We start from the raw sequence: 18,432 nt of genomic DNA, 5'->3' as shown, positions 1-18,432 counted from the left end.
TGATTGCACCACTGCACTCCGGCCTTGCTCACAACAAGAACACTCACTCTCTGTTTTGAAAAAGAATGGTTTTTGTGGCTGCATAAGTATTTCATCATGTCACTGTTAGATAATTTATGTAACCATCCCTTATTAAATATTTTACCATATAGGTTTTCAGTATTATAACTGAAGGATATTTTCAATTATATTAATAGTGTGAATTTCTAAAAATGAAATAATTGCTCAGTTGAAAATTAATTTTTTGATTAGTTTTGTAAATTGCTGTGTAATCAAATAGATATTTCATGCAGTGGATGGACTTGCCCTAGTTGCCATATCCTCTCCAGTTTTTTAGTTTGAGTTTTTTGATTATCAGTCAGTTCATTGGGCGACAGTTATAGTTTATATTTTTTTGCCTTTTTATTGGTGGGGGGAGTTATACAGTATGGGAATAGTGTTTTTATCTCCTTGTAATGGCAAATTAACCCTATAAAGTCATTTGTTTATTGAATTACAGTGACTTTTTTCATGAACTCTTATCCAAAAGATGGTTTTGAAAGATTTTTTAAAATGCATTTAAGAGTCCAGTGTTTTATTTGGCATAATGTTTTTTACAATTAAAAATATTACAGCTCACGATGTCACTGCAGTGAACAGTACAAGTTGTAAGAAGACACCACCTGAAGATTGTGAGGGTCCTTTTAGACCTGCAAAAATCCTGAAAGAAGGAAGTGTTCTAGATATTCTAAAAAGCCCTGGTAAGATAATTAAAAGATAAGCCTTTTAATTACAAACTCATGATCTCATTTTAATGTCATTTTGTATTATACTTGAGGCTTTTAAAAATTTCTGACTAGTTTGGTAGGAGATTTACTTTTGAATAGAGATTTAGTTAGGTGTAATTCTTTTGCTGGAAATATCTTACAAGCCTTACTTCTTTGGAATTTAAGGACTATACTAAAATGAAATCTCTTAAGAGGCAAATGTAGGAGGAGAAAATGGATTCTCCATTAATAGAGACAGGCCAGTAAGGACTAAGAGGAAGTAAACCTGATGATACACATAGACATGTCTTTCTCTTACGAGAGTGCTGAACTGCCTTCTTGAATTATTCCCCAGTTTGGTAAATATGGAACAAGGCCAAGTGGAAAGCATTTGCTGAATTACAACATACATAGGGAACATTACTCACTTGAATTGAAGCAAGATTTGAAAGCTAGTAGGTAATAATTAGAAAGGGGATAAATAATTCTCAGATAAGAATAATTTTTTGTTTGAAAACAAAGAGGATGTTCCTAATTCCATTTGTGACGTGTAGTTTAAGAGTGTAAAACTGACCGGGCGCGGTGGCTCACGCCTGTAATCCCAGCACTTTGGGAGGTTAATACATGTGGATCACTTGAGGCCAGGAGTTCGAGACCAACTTGGCCAACATGGCGAAACCTCATCTCCATTAAAAATAAAAAAAATTAGCTGGGTGTGCTGGCATGCACCTATAGTCCCAGCTACTCAGGAGGCTTGAACCTGGGAGGTGGAGGTTGCAGTGAACTGAGTTTGAACCATTGCACTCTGACCTGGGCGACAGAGCAAGACTTTAAAAAAAAAAAAGAATGTAAAATTGTCTGCGAGATAATCTAATAGCTCAGAAATAATTTAAACTTACCCACCAGATGTGTCCATGTGTAATAGGATAGGTTTTTTTTTAAAAGTAAGATTGGCTTTTACAGCAGGATTTAGAAGCATTCGATTTTTGTGGTCCAGCTCTCTCATTTTATAGATAAGTATACTCCCTACAGGAGTCCAGTAGCTTAGACAGTTCCATGCAGTTATGGCAGAACTCCAGAATGCTTGTACTCGAATTAACCAAGTAGTAGGCAAGCATCAAATGTGTATAGTCTGTCTTATGTATCTGGGGTTACACTTTGCATTCATGATGCCAGCCTCCCCCAGCTCCCTTTTTACTTCTTAAATAGGAAACGTTTGGGGAGAATCTTCATTTGACTGAAATTAGGAAAATCTGAAAAAGTGGGAAGAAAAAGAAATCTGTAATGCCTTGAGATGGTTACTGTTAACATATTGCCAATCTTAGTGATGTAAATTAATCATAAGCAAAATAACACAAGTTGACCACTAGGAATAACTCAAGTATGTGGTATTTTGTCCTTAGGCTAAAAATAGCTCTAGGCTTGATTATTTTGTGGAACTAGAAAACCTCTCGTAACCATCTACATCTTCTTTCCTTTTAATTTTTCTTTGGCGGGTAAAGGCTGTAGAAACAGATCACAGATGGTGTTGGTGTGTGTAAGACAAAAGTTAACTGGTCCTAAGTAAACATTACAAAGTCATTCTCATGAGTAAAATATAGCTTGAGTGAATGAACTCAATGACAGCAGTTTTGGTAACACAAAGACTCGCTCAGCTGATTTTACTGAAGCTAGAGGATAGCACAGTGGTAGGTTATGACTGGACAAAATTTAAAGATGATATTGAAGCCATTTGGCATAGTCAACGGAACACAAAAGAAGAAACGGATGAAGGAGTAAGAGGACTGAGTATTCTGTGTTTGTAGAAAGACAGAATATAACAAAATATGGATGGCAATAATACCTATCAGTAAATTAGTACCAAGGAAAGCATCCAGCTAGAAATTCCTTGAAGGAGGAGGTGATATCCTGTAAACACAACATCTTTTGTGGAATTTTAAATGGTCTAAGTCTAACTTACTAGGTGAATGATAAATATGATTAAGTGAAAAACAACTCTTAAGTAGTTCCTCTTGGATTGTAGTAAGTGTGCAGTGAGGTAAATGTCTCCTCAGTAATAATCAAATTAATGCTTTGATTTATAAAGCTTCTCTAACTTTGGTTTTGCACTCTCTCCTTTGTTCATTGTAGGTTTCGCATCACCGAAGATAGATTCTGTTGCTGCTCAGCCCACCACAACAAGCCCAGTAGTTTATACAAGACCAGCAATAAGTAGCTTTTCTTCTAGTGGAATTGGGTTTGGGGAAAGTTTAAAAGCTGGGTCATCATGGCAGTGTGATACATGTCTACTCCAGAACAAAGTTACAGACAACAAATGCATAGCCTGTCAAGCAGCAAAATTGTCACCCAGAGATACTGCTAAACAGACTGGAATTGAAACACCAAACAAAAGTGGCAAAACAACTCTTTCTGCACCAGGGACAGGTTTTGGAGACAAATTTAAACCAGTGATAGGCACTTGGGATTGTGATACCTGTTTAGTGCAAAATAAACCTGAAGTGGTAAAATGTGTAGCCTGTGAAACACCGAAACCTGGAACTGGTGTGAAGCGAGCTCTTACATTGACAGTGGTTTCGGAAAGTGCTGAGACTATGACTGCTTCATCTTCCAGCTGCACTGTGACCACTGGTACCTTAGGATTTGGAGATAAATTCAAAAGGCCTGTTGGATCTTGGGAGTGTTCAGTATGCTGTGTTTCTAATAACGCAGAAGACAATAAATGTGTGTCCTGTATGTCTGAGAAACCAGGTATGTTTTTGGCTTTATGGAGTAATTTTGCTTATTACTTTAGTTGAACATTTTAATTTATTCGAAGAATCCCTGTTTTAGATGTTTCAGGATGAGCATTTCTCATACATACTAATTTTTCTAAACTATCTTGAGATAAAAATGTCTTGTTTGCGGCTAGATCTTTATGTTCAGTTAGGATAGGTTATGTGTTAACTATTCTGGTATATATGCCAATCTCCTCTTTCTGTACAATTTTATCAGAAATTTGTTCAAAGTTGACTAATACCCATGCTGAAAGATCTTAGAAAGGTTTTCTCAAACCTTTGTATAGAGTAAAATACTACTTCTCCAAATAGAAATCAGGATAGCTAGTGGTCATATACAGAGAAGGTTTCTTTAAGGGGTAGGCTATAGTCGTTAATGAAAAGGCTATAGCTGTTGCAATGATTGTAAATTACCAAGTCACTAATTCTAATCTAGACAGCCAGAAACAATGGAGTTAGTTTTGAGTTTTTTCCGTTCCTCTGTTCAAAGTTGGAAGAATTAGTGAAGATTCATATTGAATCTTTAATTCATCCAGAAGTGGCTCTGATGGTTTTGTAATATTATATAATTATATGGTGCAGATATATGATAATATGGATATCCAGGGAATTACACTGTTTTCAATGCATTATTCATGAATATGCAGTTTTGTGTCCGTAATGTACAGCTCTGAGTTACTAACCCTAGACCCCTTGCCTGAACCCTCGTGCCATATTTCTGATTCCTACTGGATATTTCCCTATGAGTGAGATTTTAGAATCTTCATTTCTTTCCTTTTTTTGAGACAGAGTCTCACTGTGTCACCCAGGCTGGAGTGCAGTGGCACGATCTTGGCTCACTGCAACCTCCGTCTCCCAGGTTCATGCAATTCTTGTGCCTCAGCCTCACGAGTAGCTGGAATTACAGGTGCATGCCACCGCGCCCGACTAATTTTTCGTATTTTCAGTAGAGACAGGGTTTCGCCATGTTGGCCAGGCTGGTCTCTGACTCCTGACATCAAATGATCTGTCCGCTTTGGCCTTCCAAAGTGCTGGGATTACAGGGGTAAGCCACCGTGCCCGGCCTAGAATCTTCATTATGAAATATCTTTGTCTTCCTATCTGGTACCCCTGCCTCACCCACAGAAAGAAAGCCCTTGATGTATGCAAGAAAGCAAAATTAATTTTAAGTTGATGGGGAGTAACAGAACTTTGAGTCAGGAAGTAATTTGTTACACATGAACAAAGGAAGCTCACATATGTATTAAAGAACTTGGACTTCATCCTTTCAGTGATGAATCATCATTTTCAGCAGAGGAGCGATACAGTCAAGTTCATATTTTTGATGAGTCAACTCTGGCTTTTTAGATAATGGATTTGAAAACAACAAAATTTGGAGACCAGAAGATAGATTAGGAAGTGGTATCAATCATATAGACAGTAGGCCAGACACCGTGGCTCACGCCTGTAATCCAAGCACTGGTAGAGGCCAAGGCGGGCAGATTGCTTGAACCCAGTTCAAGACCAGCCTGGGCAACATGGTGAAGCCCTGTCTCTACAAAAAACACAAAAATTAGCCTGGCTTGGTGGCACCCGCGTGTAGTCTCAGCTACTTAGGAGGCCAAAGTGGGAGGATTGCTTGAGCTCGGAAGGTGGAGGTTGCAGTTAGCTGAGATCATGCCACTGCACTCCAGACAGAGTTCGACCCTGTCTCAAATAATGATAGGCCGGGTGTGGTGGCTCACTCCTGTAATCCCAGCACTTTGGGAGGCCGAGGTGGGCGGACCATGAGGTCAGGAGATCGAGACCATCCTGACTAACACGGTGAAACCCTGTCTCTACTAATAATACAGAAAATTAGCCAGGCGTGGTGGCAGGCGCCTGTAGTCCCAGCCACTCGGGAGGCTGAGGCAGGGGCAGGAGAATGGCATGAACCCGGCAGGTGGAGCTTGCAGTGAGCCGAGATCATGCCGCTTGCACTCCAGCCTGGGTGATAGAGCGAGACTCAGTCTCAAAAAAAAAAAAAAAGCCAAGCTTGTACACCTGCGGGGTACATGTGGCTCAGGATGGCTGTGAATGAGGCTCAACACAAATTTGTGAGTTTTCTTAAAACATTATGAGATTATTTTGCTATTTTTTTTTTTTTTTAAACTCATCAGCTGTTGCTAGTGTTAGTATATTTTACATGTGGCTCAAGACAATTCTTTTTGTCCAGTGTGGACTAGGGAAGCCAAAAGGTTGGACCACCCCCTCCCTTCCCCGCCGATATAGGCAATAGATAATGGACTGATTGAACTGAATAAGGAATGGAGGACGTACAATTAAAGACATTGATTTCAAGATGCTGATGTCAACATTCAGATGTATGTAATGTGGCCAGGCATGGTGGCTCACGTCTGTAATCCCAGCACTCTGGGAGGCTGAGGCAGGCAGATCACCTGAGGTCAGGAGTTTGAGACCAGCCTGGCCAACATGGCAAAACCCTGTCTCTACTAAAAATACAAAAATTAGCCAGGCATGGTCGTGGATGTCCGTAATCCCAGCTACTTGGGAGGCTGAGGCAGGAGAACAGCTTGAACCTGGGAGGTGGAGGCTGCAGTGAGCCGAGATTGCGCCACTGTACTCCAGCCTGGGCAACAGAGTGAGACTCTGTCTCAGGAAAAAAAAAAAAAAAAAGTTGTATGTAAGGCCTTTGGGTATACCCTTTGGGTGGAGATGTGGATTTGGGGTCATTAGTCCATAGTTTTGGTATTTGAAGTCATGAGAGTAGAGTTGAGTGAATAGAAAAGATGGCCTGAAATGAAAGTCGGCTAGCTTATAGGGAGTGGCAGGAATAAAGCTTTTGAACAGTTAATCTTTTAAAAAGGTGCAACGGAGAGGAAAAACAAAAAAATGGCAGTGGTTGCTTCAGAGGAGGATGGATTTCAAAGGAAGAAGATCAGAGATCTCCATAAAAAGGCTATTATTCAAGCAAGAGATGGGGTAGTGGTTGGGGTAATGGTGGGGGTGCATGAACCAGAGTAGCAGCAGAAGAGTCAGAAATTGATTGAAATAGATTTGAGAAAAATGTAGAGGAGGAGTAGTATCCAGCCAAGCTAACCAAGTAGACAGTGGAGTCACCAACTAAGAGACTACAGGGACAAGCTCAGAAGTGTAGATTTGGAAACTGTTTTGTTGGAATTTAAAACCACTGGAGTAAATGAGAGCTTGTGAGGACAGTGGGCCAAGATGGAACCCCAGGGAGCAATTTGGTTGGCAAGATAGAAGAGAACATACCTATAAAATGTAGAGATCATTTAGGTAACTATGGAAGAGGTGGCAACAGTTGTAGGCCATCTAGAGAAGTAGGAATACCAGAATGAATGGCTTCACTGTCAGCACTGTATTTTGGGCCTTACCAAGCCATTCTTTGTGTGCCACCTCTCCCACAAACATGCTAGTTGTGCTTAAGATTTGTCACCTCTGTATATCCTCCTGCTTCTTAGTCATTTCTTCCTTCTTTGCACACTTGTTTTAGGTTGTCACTTGGTGATGGTGCTACTGTGCTTTTATTTTCCCCCTTTAAGACCATGAGCATCTTACAAGTTAAGCAACATTTTATTCATCTTTAATGTCCCCAGAACCCAAGTGTGTTATGATGCTTAATAAATGTCTGTTAAATGGCTAGCATGTAACAGAAATGCCATGAATATAGTAGTTGTCAAGTTAGATTGTGAAGTGGATGTGAAGTAGATGCACTTCTATGCAAAAACTATCATTCAGAGGCAGAGATCTATGCTTTGAAATCTTGAAATTCATATGGTCTGTGACTATGTATTTTATATGTTAGGATATTGCCTACAATTTACATCTTATGTCTTAGAATGCTTGCTGTTTGAAGAAATTTGAAAAATGTTCTTAAGAAAAATTTAGTATTTGAGCCCCTAATTTGTGAGCATGATTTTTTTTCTTAAACCACAGCAGTTCAAACATGTGGTTAAGAGGGAGCTCACCACTGAGCAAGGTGATTTTGAGCTGCTCATTTATATGGTTAAAATAAATCTGAGAGGTCTATTCTTTTTTTTAAACAATATAAATATGAACAATTGTTCGTATTTCTGGCACGTTCTGTGTTTTAATAGGAAATATTATTAGAAATTGAACACTTAAACTTAGGGGTGTCGTTGAGATACTGACATATTATAAATTAAAATTTTCATGAATTCTGCCCCTCCCCACTCCCCGTTTTTTTTTTTTTTTTTTTTTTTTTAGGAAGTTCAGTACCTACTTCAAGTAGCAGCACTGTACCCATCTCTCTGCCTTCTGGAGGCTCTCTAGGATTGGAAAAGTTCAAGAAGCCTGAGGGGAGCTGGGACTGTGAAGTGTGCCTAGTGCAGAATAAGGCTGACTCTACCAAATGTTTGGCATGTGAAAGTGCAAAGCCAGGCACAAAATCTGGGTTTAAAGGTAAGGCCAAAAAAATAAAAATAAAGGTGATGGTAAAGCACCTTTTTGTAAGGCCATTTAAAAATGAAGTATTTGAGAACAGCTTCAGTGTTCACTCATTCTCTCTTGAAAATTAATATAAAATGAGATTATCCTGAGATGTTTATATCTGTTTCTGAATTATTGTAAGGTCAGTTAGTTGCTTGTCAAAGGATATATGCATTTGTAATTTTTGGTAACTAGTGACAGATTGCTCCCTGTGAGTTTTGTGCTCATTTATACACCCACCTGCAATGTGTAGCCTGTTACTTCCAGTCTCATTGCCAGTATAAACTTTATCAAACTTTATCTCAGCCAGTCTGATAAATGAAAAGTGGCATGTCAGGATAGTTGTGAGGAGTGAGATACAATTCTCATACCACGTAAATATTGGTCACCTTGAATTATGTTTACGACTGCTGGTAATACTCTTCAAAGTAGACCCTTTCAAAGTTATTCCTATGTTTCTTTGGCGTTCAAGATGTTTATATTTTGTTTGAGAGCATCAGTACATTAATTGTCTATGTGGTGTCTTTTATATTTTTGCAGGCTTTGACACATCTTCCTCATCTTCGAACTCAGCAGCCTCCTCATCCTTCAAATTTGGTGTCCCATCACCCTCTTCTGGGCCTTCTCAGGCTTTAACAAGCACTGGAAATTTCAAATTTGGAGATCAGGGAGGATTCAAAATAGGTGTGTCATCTGATTCTGGGTCTGTAAACCCCATGAGTGAAGGCTTTAAATTTTCTAAACCAATAGGAGATTTTAAATTTGGAGTATCATCTGAATCTAAGCCCGAAGAAGTTAAAAAAGATAGTAAGAATGATAATTTTAAGTTTGGACTTTCTTCTGGTTTAAGCAACCCAGTTTCTTTAACTCCATTTCAATTTGGGGTGTCTAATCTTGGACAGGAAGAAAAGAAAGAGGAACTGCCCAAATGTTCATCTGCAGGTTTTAGCTTTGGTACAGGTGTTATTAACTCCACCCCTGCTCCTGCTAACACCATAGTGACCTCTGAGAACAAGAGCAGCTTCAACTTTGGAACCATAGAAACCAAGAGTGCTTCAGTGGCTCCTTTCACATGTAAGACATCAGAAGCTAAAAAAGAAGAAATGCCTGCCACCAAAGGAGGATTCTCTTTTGGCAATGTGGAGCCTGCCTCTCTGCCATCTGCCTCAGTGTTTGTTTTGGGAAGGACAGAAGAGAAACAGCAAGAGCCTGTCACTTCTACTTCCCTAGTTTTTGGGAAGAAAGCTGACAATGAAGAGCCAAAGTGTCAACCAGTGTTTTCCTTTGGGAATTCAGAGCAAACCAAAGATGAGAATTCTTCCAAGTCCACATTTAGTTTTAGTATGACAAAACCATCTGAGAAGGAATCTGAACAGCCAGCAAAAGCCACTTTTGCCTTTGGAGCTCAAACTAGTACTACAGCTGGTAAGTATTAACTTTATTATTTTTTTTACAAGTTGCCTTTACAGATGCAGCAAGTCAAGTAATGGTTTGCACTGAACGTAGTTGAGAAATACAGAACTCTTTGGGAAGGAACCTAGGATTTTCAGTTTGAACCACTCTTTAAAACCCTCATGATTCTGATGAAGTCATCTGTGGATCTAATTTTGAGAAATACGGCAGTAATGCAAAGCTCAATATAGTGCATATTTATGCGTGTCTTTCTCTTCTGTTTGGGCTTTTATAATCAGAATTGGTATCTACTACCTGGAAAATAAGGATTCTTAGCTTATGAAGTATTTTCTACCATAATCTATGGTATTGTTTATAAATAGTTACAGATAACTAGTCCTCATCAGACATTAAGAAACATAGACAACAAATATAATTAATCCTGAGAAACCAAGAGATTTTGAAAGCTGAAGTCCTGGGGGAAAAAAAATGACACAGCACCTTAAAGGTTAAAAGCATCATTGTTGGTGGATCATATTAAAGTCATTCTGTGGGCAGAATAGCAGGAAGAACATAGCTGATCATCAGATTAGTGAACTAGAATTTCCCTGAACTTAGTGCACAAGTACAAAGAGTGATCCAAGTTAGATCCACAAGTTCCTCTGGAATAGGAGTGACCTAGAAGATAAGAAGTTTTGGCCGGGCGCGGTGGCTCAAGCCTGTAATCCCAGCACTTTGGGAGGCCGAGACGGGCGGATCACGAGGTCAGGAGATTGAGACCATCCTGGCTAACACGGTGAAACCCCATCTCTACTAAAAATTACAAAAAACTAGCCGGGCGAGGTGGCGGGTGCCTGTAGTCCCAGCTACTCGGGAGGCTGAGGCAGGAGAATGGCATGAACCCGGGAGGCGGAGCTTGCAGTGAGCTGAGATCCGGCCACTGCACTCCAGCCTGGGTGACAGAGCAAGACTCCGTCTCAAAAGAAAAAAAAAAAAAAAAAAGAGAGAAGTTTTGGGGGAATATCAAAGAAGTGACAGAAGAAAATTTTCTAGATCTAAAGAAAGACATTGGTCTTAAAAATGGAAATTACCTATTGGCAAAGATCACTGAAATTTAGGACACCAAAGCTAAAACCCCAAATGCTTTCAGAGAGAAAAGCTATTTGCCACAAATAGGAAGATACCAGAGTAGCATCATCTTCTAATTTGCAACATCACATGCTAAAAACAGAACAGTACCCTCAAAATGAAAATGTTCTTGAACCTAGAATTCTGTTACTAGCCAAATGTGTTTAAGTATAAAGACAGTCCGGGTGCCGTAGCTCACACCTGTAATCCCAACTAGTCAGGAGGCTGAAGCACAAGAATTTCTTGAACCTGGGAGGCAGAGGTTGCAGTGAGCCGAGATTGGCCACTGCACTCCAGCTTGGGCAACAGAACGAGCCTCTGTCTCAAGAAAACCCAACAACAACAACAAACACAGAGGCAAAATACAGGTGTTTTTAGATGTGCAAAAAGTGCAAAAGTTGAATATCCATGAATACTTTTGGATAATAAATTTGAAACACTCAAAATTAACTTTTATATGGAATTCAACAAATAACTATGAGGAGTTTTTTGTCTGTCATATATTTACTTAGAAATATAAAGACAAAATAAAAGCTAAAATTACATATTATTTGGAAAGCAACAGAAATATGATAGGGTCTAATCAGATTTGATGGTGAAACACCAGGCTGTGGTAGACACTCTTAACCATTCTTCCATTAGCCAGCTTGAAAGTGAGCCAACATGTTCCATTTTCTGTAAGTCAGACTAATGCCGATAGCATACTGTGACCAGCCCTGCATAGTTTGAAGTATTGGAACTGAGAGATTATTGGAATAGTTTAGAAAAAAGTCTTCAATAAGGTGGCTGGATTCAGAATCACGATATAAAAATCAAAAGTTTTTCTTCAAATCGGCATATCTCATTTGTTTTTTTCTAACATTTCTAACTTGTATTTTATAAAAGCAGCAGAACTTTTAACATGCCAAATAATAAAAGAACACAAAAGGCGTACTTGTTGCTGGGCGAAGATATTCCCTTCCTCCTCCCATAATTTTAGTTCTTAGGGGAATTTTTGTAGAGCTTGACAAGCTAAACTTACTCTAAAATTCACATGGAAAGGAAGCTATACAAGAAATTTTGGGAAAAAAGGCAGACACACAGGCAGCTTTGTTCTGCTATCATCAGTCCATGGTGTAAAGTTGGAATAATTAAAACAGTCTAGTGATAACGGTAGAGGAAACAAGTATATGCATTTTAGGAAATGTAGTGTGTCATAAAGACAACATTGCAAATTAGTGCACAAAGCCTGTACTAGTTGATGCTGTGGAGAAATTTGGCTATCCATTTAGATAAATTGAAGTTATGATTTTGCCACATACTGTAACATAAATTGCAAAATTAAATATATAAAAGTACAGCTATCTTCCACTATCTAAACTTGCTATTCAACTACAGTATCCAGTTAGATTTGGATTCGAGGGGTATTTTTATTAACCTGAATGCCAAAGGCCTTCCTGTGAAAGGCGCAAAATCCATAAGCTATAAAAGAAGATGAATGTATTTGATTTTGTCAAAATCTAATATAAACAGATGTCCATTTGATGAATTTATATAAAAAACTTAACCTACTTTTCTAGCGAATTTTAGGGTAGGAAAATTCTAGTGATTGTAGGGTAAGGAAAAAGTACTTTCTGAGACTATTCTTAAGGATTTATGTTTGTTTCTTAATTTCTGTCTTACAGATCAAGGTGCAGCAAAGCCAGTTTTTAGTTTCTTGAACAACAATTCCTCTAGTTCAAGTGCACCAGCCACTTCTGCTGGTGGTGGCATATTTGGTAGTTCCACCTCTTCCTCCAATCCACCCGTGGCTACCTTTGTGTTTGGACAGTCCAGCAATCCTGTGAGCAGCTCTGCCTTTGGTAACACTGCTGAATCCAGCACCTCTCAGTCTTTGCTATTTTCTCAAGATAGCAAACTAGCAACCACATCCAGCACAGGTACAGCTGTCACCCCATTTGTCTTTGGTCCAGGAGCCAGCAGTAATAATACTGCCACCTCTGGTTTCGGCTTTGGAGCCACAACCACGTCTAGCTCTGCAGGTACATTTACAAAAGAAAAAAATGCATTGCAATTGGATGGGCTTTACTTATTAGCAAGTAACATATAGCAGGTTATCACAAAATGGTGTGAATGCCTTTTGGTCATCTATACCAAGGTTGTTGTAATTAATCACTGTATGTACAGCTTTAACATATTTACCTCTTGGGAGCCATTTTTCTCATTGTGGTAAGAGTGTAATACTTAATTTTTCCAAGCTTTGTTTTTTGTTTTTGTTTTTTTTCTTTTGAGATGGAGGCTTGCTCTGTCACCCAGGCTGGAATGCAGTGGTGCGATCTCGGCTCACTGCAACCCTCCCTCTCCCTAGTTCAAGCAATTCTCCTGCCTCAGCCTCCCAAGTAACTGGGATTACAGGTGCCTGCCACCACACCTGGCTAATTTTTGTATTTTTAGCGGAGATGGAGTTTTACCATGTTGGCCAGGCTCAAACTTCTGACCTCGTGATCCGCCCACCTCGGCCTCCTAAAGTGCTGGGATTACAGGCGTGAGCCACTGTGCCCAGCCCCAAACTTTGTTTTTAAAATGTTAGGTTGTCAGTCACCAGACACTGGAAGTTGTTTTATTAAACATCAGTCTTTATTATGCAGTGTGTATATATATATATATATATATATATATATATATGCACATCATGAGATGGTTTCTGCACACATTAGATTTCTGGTGGGAGACTTTTCTGAGATATGTTCCTTTACCAAAAATTGTTGGCTGTGAAGGTATGGAGTAGTTGTTAATTGCAGTTTTTGTTTATATGAATTTAGTATGTTTCACTAAATAATGGTAGAGAGAGTTGTATTCTCAATCATTATTTAAAACTTGTCTTGATGGAATTTGGTTAACAAGGTAAGAGTCTGAAAAGAAGGTTGACATTCGCTTGTGGGTTTTCAGAAATTTCTTGAGGATAATCTGACATTAGCCACCATGGCGACTTAAGTGTGTCTTTGGGCCTCCAGGATCCTCCTTCGTATTTGGAACTGGACCTTCAGCACCATCTGCCAGTCCAGCATTTGGTGCTAACCAGACCCCAACATTTGGACAAAGTCAAGGTGCCAGCCAGCCCAATCCCCCAGGCTTTGGATCTATATCATCTTCCACAGCATTATTTTCCAGTGGTTCTCAGCCTGCACCACCTACTTTTGGGACAGTGTCAAGCAGTAGTCAGCCCCCTGTGTTTGGACAGCAACCTAGTCAGTCTGCGTTTGGCTCTGGAACAACTCCTAATTCCAGTAAGTGTGCTGTGATGCTGTTGTATCTGTATGAGTTTTGTATGTCTTAAAATATTTTCCTTTGAGCTTGGAAACCATTTGTATGTTTAATTTTAAAATTACCTCTTGGCCGGGCACGGTGGCTCACGCCGTAACCCCAGCACTTTGGGAGGCCGAGGTGGGCGGATCATGAGGTCAGGAGATTGAGACCATCCTGGCTAACATGGTGAAACCTACTAAAAATACAACTAAATACGAAAAATGAGCCGGGCATGGTGGCAGGTGCCTGTAGTCCCAGCTACTCTGGAGGCTGAGGCAGGAGAATGGCGTGAACCCGGGAGGCAGAGGTTGCAGTGAGCCAAGATCGTGCCACTGCATTCCAGCCTGAGCAACAGTACGAGACTCCGACTCGGGGAAAAAAAATTATCTCTTGTACTTGGCAGAATAAAGAGGTAATATGGTTGGATTTATATGTAAACAACATTCCCAGGTTTCACAGACTTATAACTTTTTAAGGTAGTAATGTATTTTAAAGTGTTAATTTTTACTCTGACTTAAGTATGAGATTCATTCAGTCTGGTTTCTTTTCAACTCTGAATTTTTGGGCTCTCAGAGCTAGCTTTCAAGTGCATTTTCTGATCCTATTCATGATTGGATTTGCGTCAGGAAGTTACCCCCAGGTCCAGTGCTCTCTCCTGAGGCAGTCCCGCTGAGTTGTCTCATGACACTTTCTATTTACTGATGATACTAGCCTTTCCATTTGACCTGCATATTTAAATATGACTAATCAAACTGTATTATAATCCTGTATTTTCTTAAAATTGTTGATTTTTTCTAATTGTGAAATATAACATGTGGAAAGGGGTGTAAAATATAAGTGAACAGTGTAATATTGAAGCAAATGCTATATAATAACCACCTGGGAGCCCCTCATATATCTGTTTTTGAAAACATTCCTCTCTTTCTCCACTCTAATGATGACCACCGCTTTGTCTTTTATGGTAATCGCTGTTCTTTGAGTTTTATTACTGCATTTATTGGCCAATATATGCATCCCTAGAAAATGTAGTTTTGCCTGCTTTTATATATAAATGAAACATTACTGTATGCAATCTTTTGATTCTTGATTCTTTCGCTCTAAGGTTTCTAAGGGTCATCCATGTTTTGCATATGGTTTGTTTATTGTCATTGCCATAGAGTAAATCATTGTATGAATGTACTGCAGTTTATCTATTTACTGTTGACGTATGTTTCAGTTGTTTTTAACAACTAGAAAATGCTACTCTGCACATTCTTATATATGTACCTTGGTGCACATAAGTATGTTTTTCTAGAGTATATATGTTTTTCTAGAGTATATACAGTGGCATGGGATTGCTGAATTAAAAGGTTTGTATATCTTATACTAGAAGATAATACAAACTTTTCCTGTTGGATTCTGCCAGTTCATACCCTACCACTATTGTATGAGTTCTTATATGTGGCTTCTACTTGATTTCTCATGTGTGTGAATTCTTTTTAAAAAGTTTTTTTTTTTTTTTTTTATTGGCCATTTTTCAGTTTGGCTTTTACATATGGGTTTGTAAAAGTTCTTTATGTATTCTGGTTATTGGTACTTTGTCAGTTAATGTACATACTAAAATTTCTCCTGTTTTCTGATATATATTAACCATTTTGATCAGGATTTTTTCCTCTAATATGAAATTGGGAAGTTTCAATGTCTTTCACACAGTTAACATTTTTCTCTGTCGTCTTCTTTTTTTATGTTTTTTTTAAAGACGGAATCTTGCTCTGTCGCCCAGGCTGGAGTGCAGTGGCTCTCACTGCAACCTCCTCCTCCTGGGTTCAAGTGGTTCTCCTGCCTCATCCTCCCAAGTAGCTGGGACTACAGGCATCCGCCACCATGCCTGGCTGATTTTTTGTATTTTTAGTAGAGACGGGGTTTCACCATGTTAGCCAGGATGATCTCGATCTCCTGACCTCATGATCCGCCCACCTCAGCCTCCCAAAGTGCTGGGATTACAGGCATGAGCCACCACGTCCAGTCTTTCCTCTGTCTTCATAATATAGAGACAGTATATGGTTAGATCACAATTCGGATTATGGAAATGCTGATTATTGCTGAGCCATATGGTATACTGTAACTTTCTATCCTATACAGAATTTTGTTTCTCTGACGTTATTGACTTCCTCTCTCTGTTAATTTTTTTAATTTAAAGAGCAATCAATTTTATAAACTAAATACAAAGAAAAAGTCAATTTTAGGGAGATCTTTCTTCCAGTTAAAGAATTGAGACAAGGCTACAAAGGCCCTAAAAGTTAGCGTCACACTATTGTTAAAACTTGGAGAAGGACAGCATTTTAGGGTGGAGGTTCTCAGTTCTGTAACAAAGTAGACCTGGATAGTAAAGATGTTAGAGAATCCTTTTTTAAAATTTTTTAAAAATGTTTTGAGACAGGATCTTACCTTGCACCTACAGACTGGAGTACAGTGGTAGAATCTCAGCTCACTACTGCCTCAACCTGCTGGGCTCAAGCCATTCTCCTGCCTGAGCCCGCCAAGAAGCTGGGACTACAGGCAGACACCACCACTACACCCATCTGTTTATTTTTGGAGTGGTTCGTGGTTTGTAGAGACGGGGTTTTGCCATGTTATCCAGGCTGGTCTCGAAATCCCGAGCTCAAGCAGTCCACCCACCTCAGCCTCCTAAAGTGCTAGGATTATAGGTGTGAGCTACTGTGCCCAACCAAGGTGTTAGAAAATTCTAGGCTCTGGGTAGCAGCATAACTATCCCAAAAAAAAAAGCCATACTACAAAGTCTAGTAAAGGTCATTCCCACAGAAAACACAAAGCATTCATTTTGTCATACATAGAAATGTAGTTTTAGTAATAATCCGGAAGCATTTTTGATAAAAGTGAAAACCATATTTTAAAGTTTTTCATTTTTAAAAACTGGTATGTGTTATTTTGTTACATACAATGTATAATAATCAAATTAGGGCATTTAGGATATCCATCACCTTGAGCATTCATCATTTCTTTGTATCGGGAATATTTCAGATCTTCTCTTCTAGCTATTTTGAAATATACAATAAATTATTGTTAACTCTACTGTGCTCTCAAATACTAGAATTTATTCCTACTATCTAGCCATATGTTTGTATTCATTAACCACCTTTCTTTTCCTACCACCATCCCAACCAAGCCTCTGAACCATCATTCTGTTCTCTACCTTTATGAGATCAACTTTTTTTTAGCTCCTACATATGAATGAGAACGTTGAATATTTGTCTTTGTGCCTGACTTATTTCACCTAACATAATATCCTTCAGTGCCATAGATGTTGTAGTAAATGACAAGATTTTATTTTCTTTTAATGACCAAATAGTATTTCACTGTATATCAAATCACATTTTCTGCAGCCATTCATCTGTTGATGTACACTTAGATTGATTCCTTATCTTGGCTATTGTGAATAGTGCTGCACTGAACATCGGGTACAGGTATCTGTTTGATATACTGATTTCCTTTTCTTTGGATAAATAAGTAATGGGATTGCTGGATCATAAGGTGATTCTATTTTTAGATTTTTTGAGAAACTTCCATACTGCTTTCCGTATGGTTATACTAATTTACATTCATACCAACAGTGTGTAAGTTTCCATTTCATTGCCAGCATTTGTTAATTTTTGTCCTTTTGGTAGTAGCCATTCTAATGGGTGAAATGCTGCCTCATTGTGGTTTTGATTTGCATTTCCCTTATGATAGTGATGTTGAGCATTTTTTCAGGTCTATTGGCCATTTGTGTATTGTGTTTTAAGAAATGTCTATTCAGATCCTTTGCCCGCTTTTCAATAGGATTATTTGGGTTGGTTGTTTTTTGTTTTGCTGTTGAGTCCGTTGAGCTCCTTGTGTATTCTGGATATTAGTTCCCTGTTGGATGAATAGTTAGCAAACATTTTTTCCCTTTCAACAGATTTTTCACTCTGTTGATTGCTGCTTTTGCCATGCAGAAGCTTTTCAGTTTAATATAGTCCCTCTCGTCTATTTTTTTGTTGCCTGTGCTTTTGATGTCTTAGCCATAAAATCTTTGCCTAGGCCAGGGCGGGTCCAATCTTTTGACTTCCATGGGCCACTCTGGAAGAATTATTGTCTTCGGCCAAACATAAAACACATTAACACTAACAAACAACAGTTGATGAGCTAAAAAAGAAAATTGCAAACAAAAAAATCTCAGTGTTTTAAGAAAGTTTATAAATTTGTGTTGGGCAGCATTCAAAGCCATCCTGGGCTACATGCGGCCTCTGGGTTGGACAAGCTTGGCTTAGACCTGTGGTCTGTTCTAGAGCATTTCTATGTTTTCTTCTAGGAGTTTTGTAGTCTCATGTCTTACACTTAAGTGTAATCCATTTTGAGTTGATTTTTGTATAGGATGAGAAGTAGGGGTCTAGTTTCATTCTGCATATGGATCTCCAGTTTTCCAAGCACCATTTACTAAAGAGAGTATCCTTTTCCTGATGCGTGTTCTTGCCATCTTTGTCGAAAATCAGTTGGATTTGTGGATTTGTTTCTGAATTCTCTATTCTATTCCATTGGTCTGTGTCTTTTTATACCAGTCTCATATAGCTATATATGGTAAGTATAGCTTTGTGTAGTGTATTTTGAAGGCAGATAGTATACCTCAGCTTTTTTCT

General features: G+C 38.8%; 1 protein-coding gene across 3 annotated transcripts in view; it reads left to right on the top strand.

Moving 5' to 3' along the window:
• NUP153 (nucleoporin 153) overlaps positions 1-18,432 on the top strand; it is a 94,013-nt gene that overhangs the window by 70,674 nt on the left and 4,907 nt on the right. For 2 of the 3 annotated variants that reach the window (XM_025381645.1, XM_025381647.1), the window contains 6 exons: positions 615-740; positions 2,877-3,494; positions 7,751-7,945; positions 8,513-9,397; positions 12,157-12,513; positions 13,486-13,758. In XM_025381645.1, the coding sequence (XP_025237430.1) occupies positions 615-740; positions 2,877-3,494; positions 7,751-7,945; positions 8,513-9,397; positions 12,157-12,513; positions 13,486-13,758 (2,454 nt within the window). The remainder of the gene's footprint in view (positions 1-614; positions 741-2,876; positions 3,495-7,750; positions 7,946-8,512; positions 9,398-12,156; positions 12,514-13,485; positions 13,759-18,432) is intronic. The other variant, XM_025381648.1, reaches the window with a different exon arrangement.

Source organism: Theropithecus gelada, chromosome 4 (genome assembly GCF_003255815.1).
Source record: "Theropithecus gelada isolate Dixy chromosome 4, Tgel_1.0, whole genome shotgun sequence".
Lineage (NCBI taxonomy): Eukaryota > Metazoa > Chordata > Mammalia > Primates > Cercopithecidae > Theropithecus > Theropithecus gelada.
Note: the sequence above shows the minus strand (reverse complement) of the source record. Positions and strands in the feature narration are given on the sequence as shown.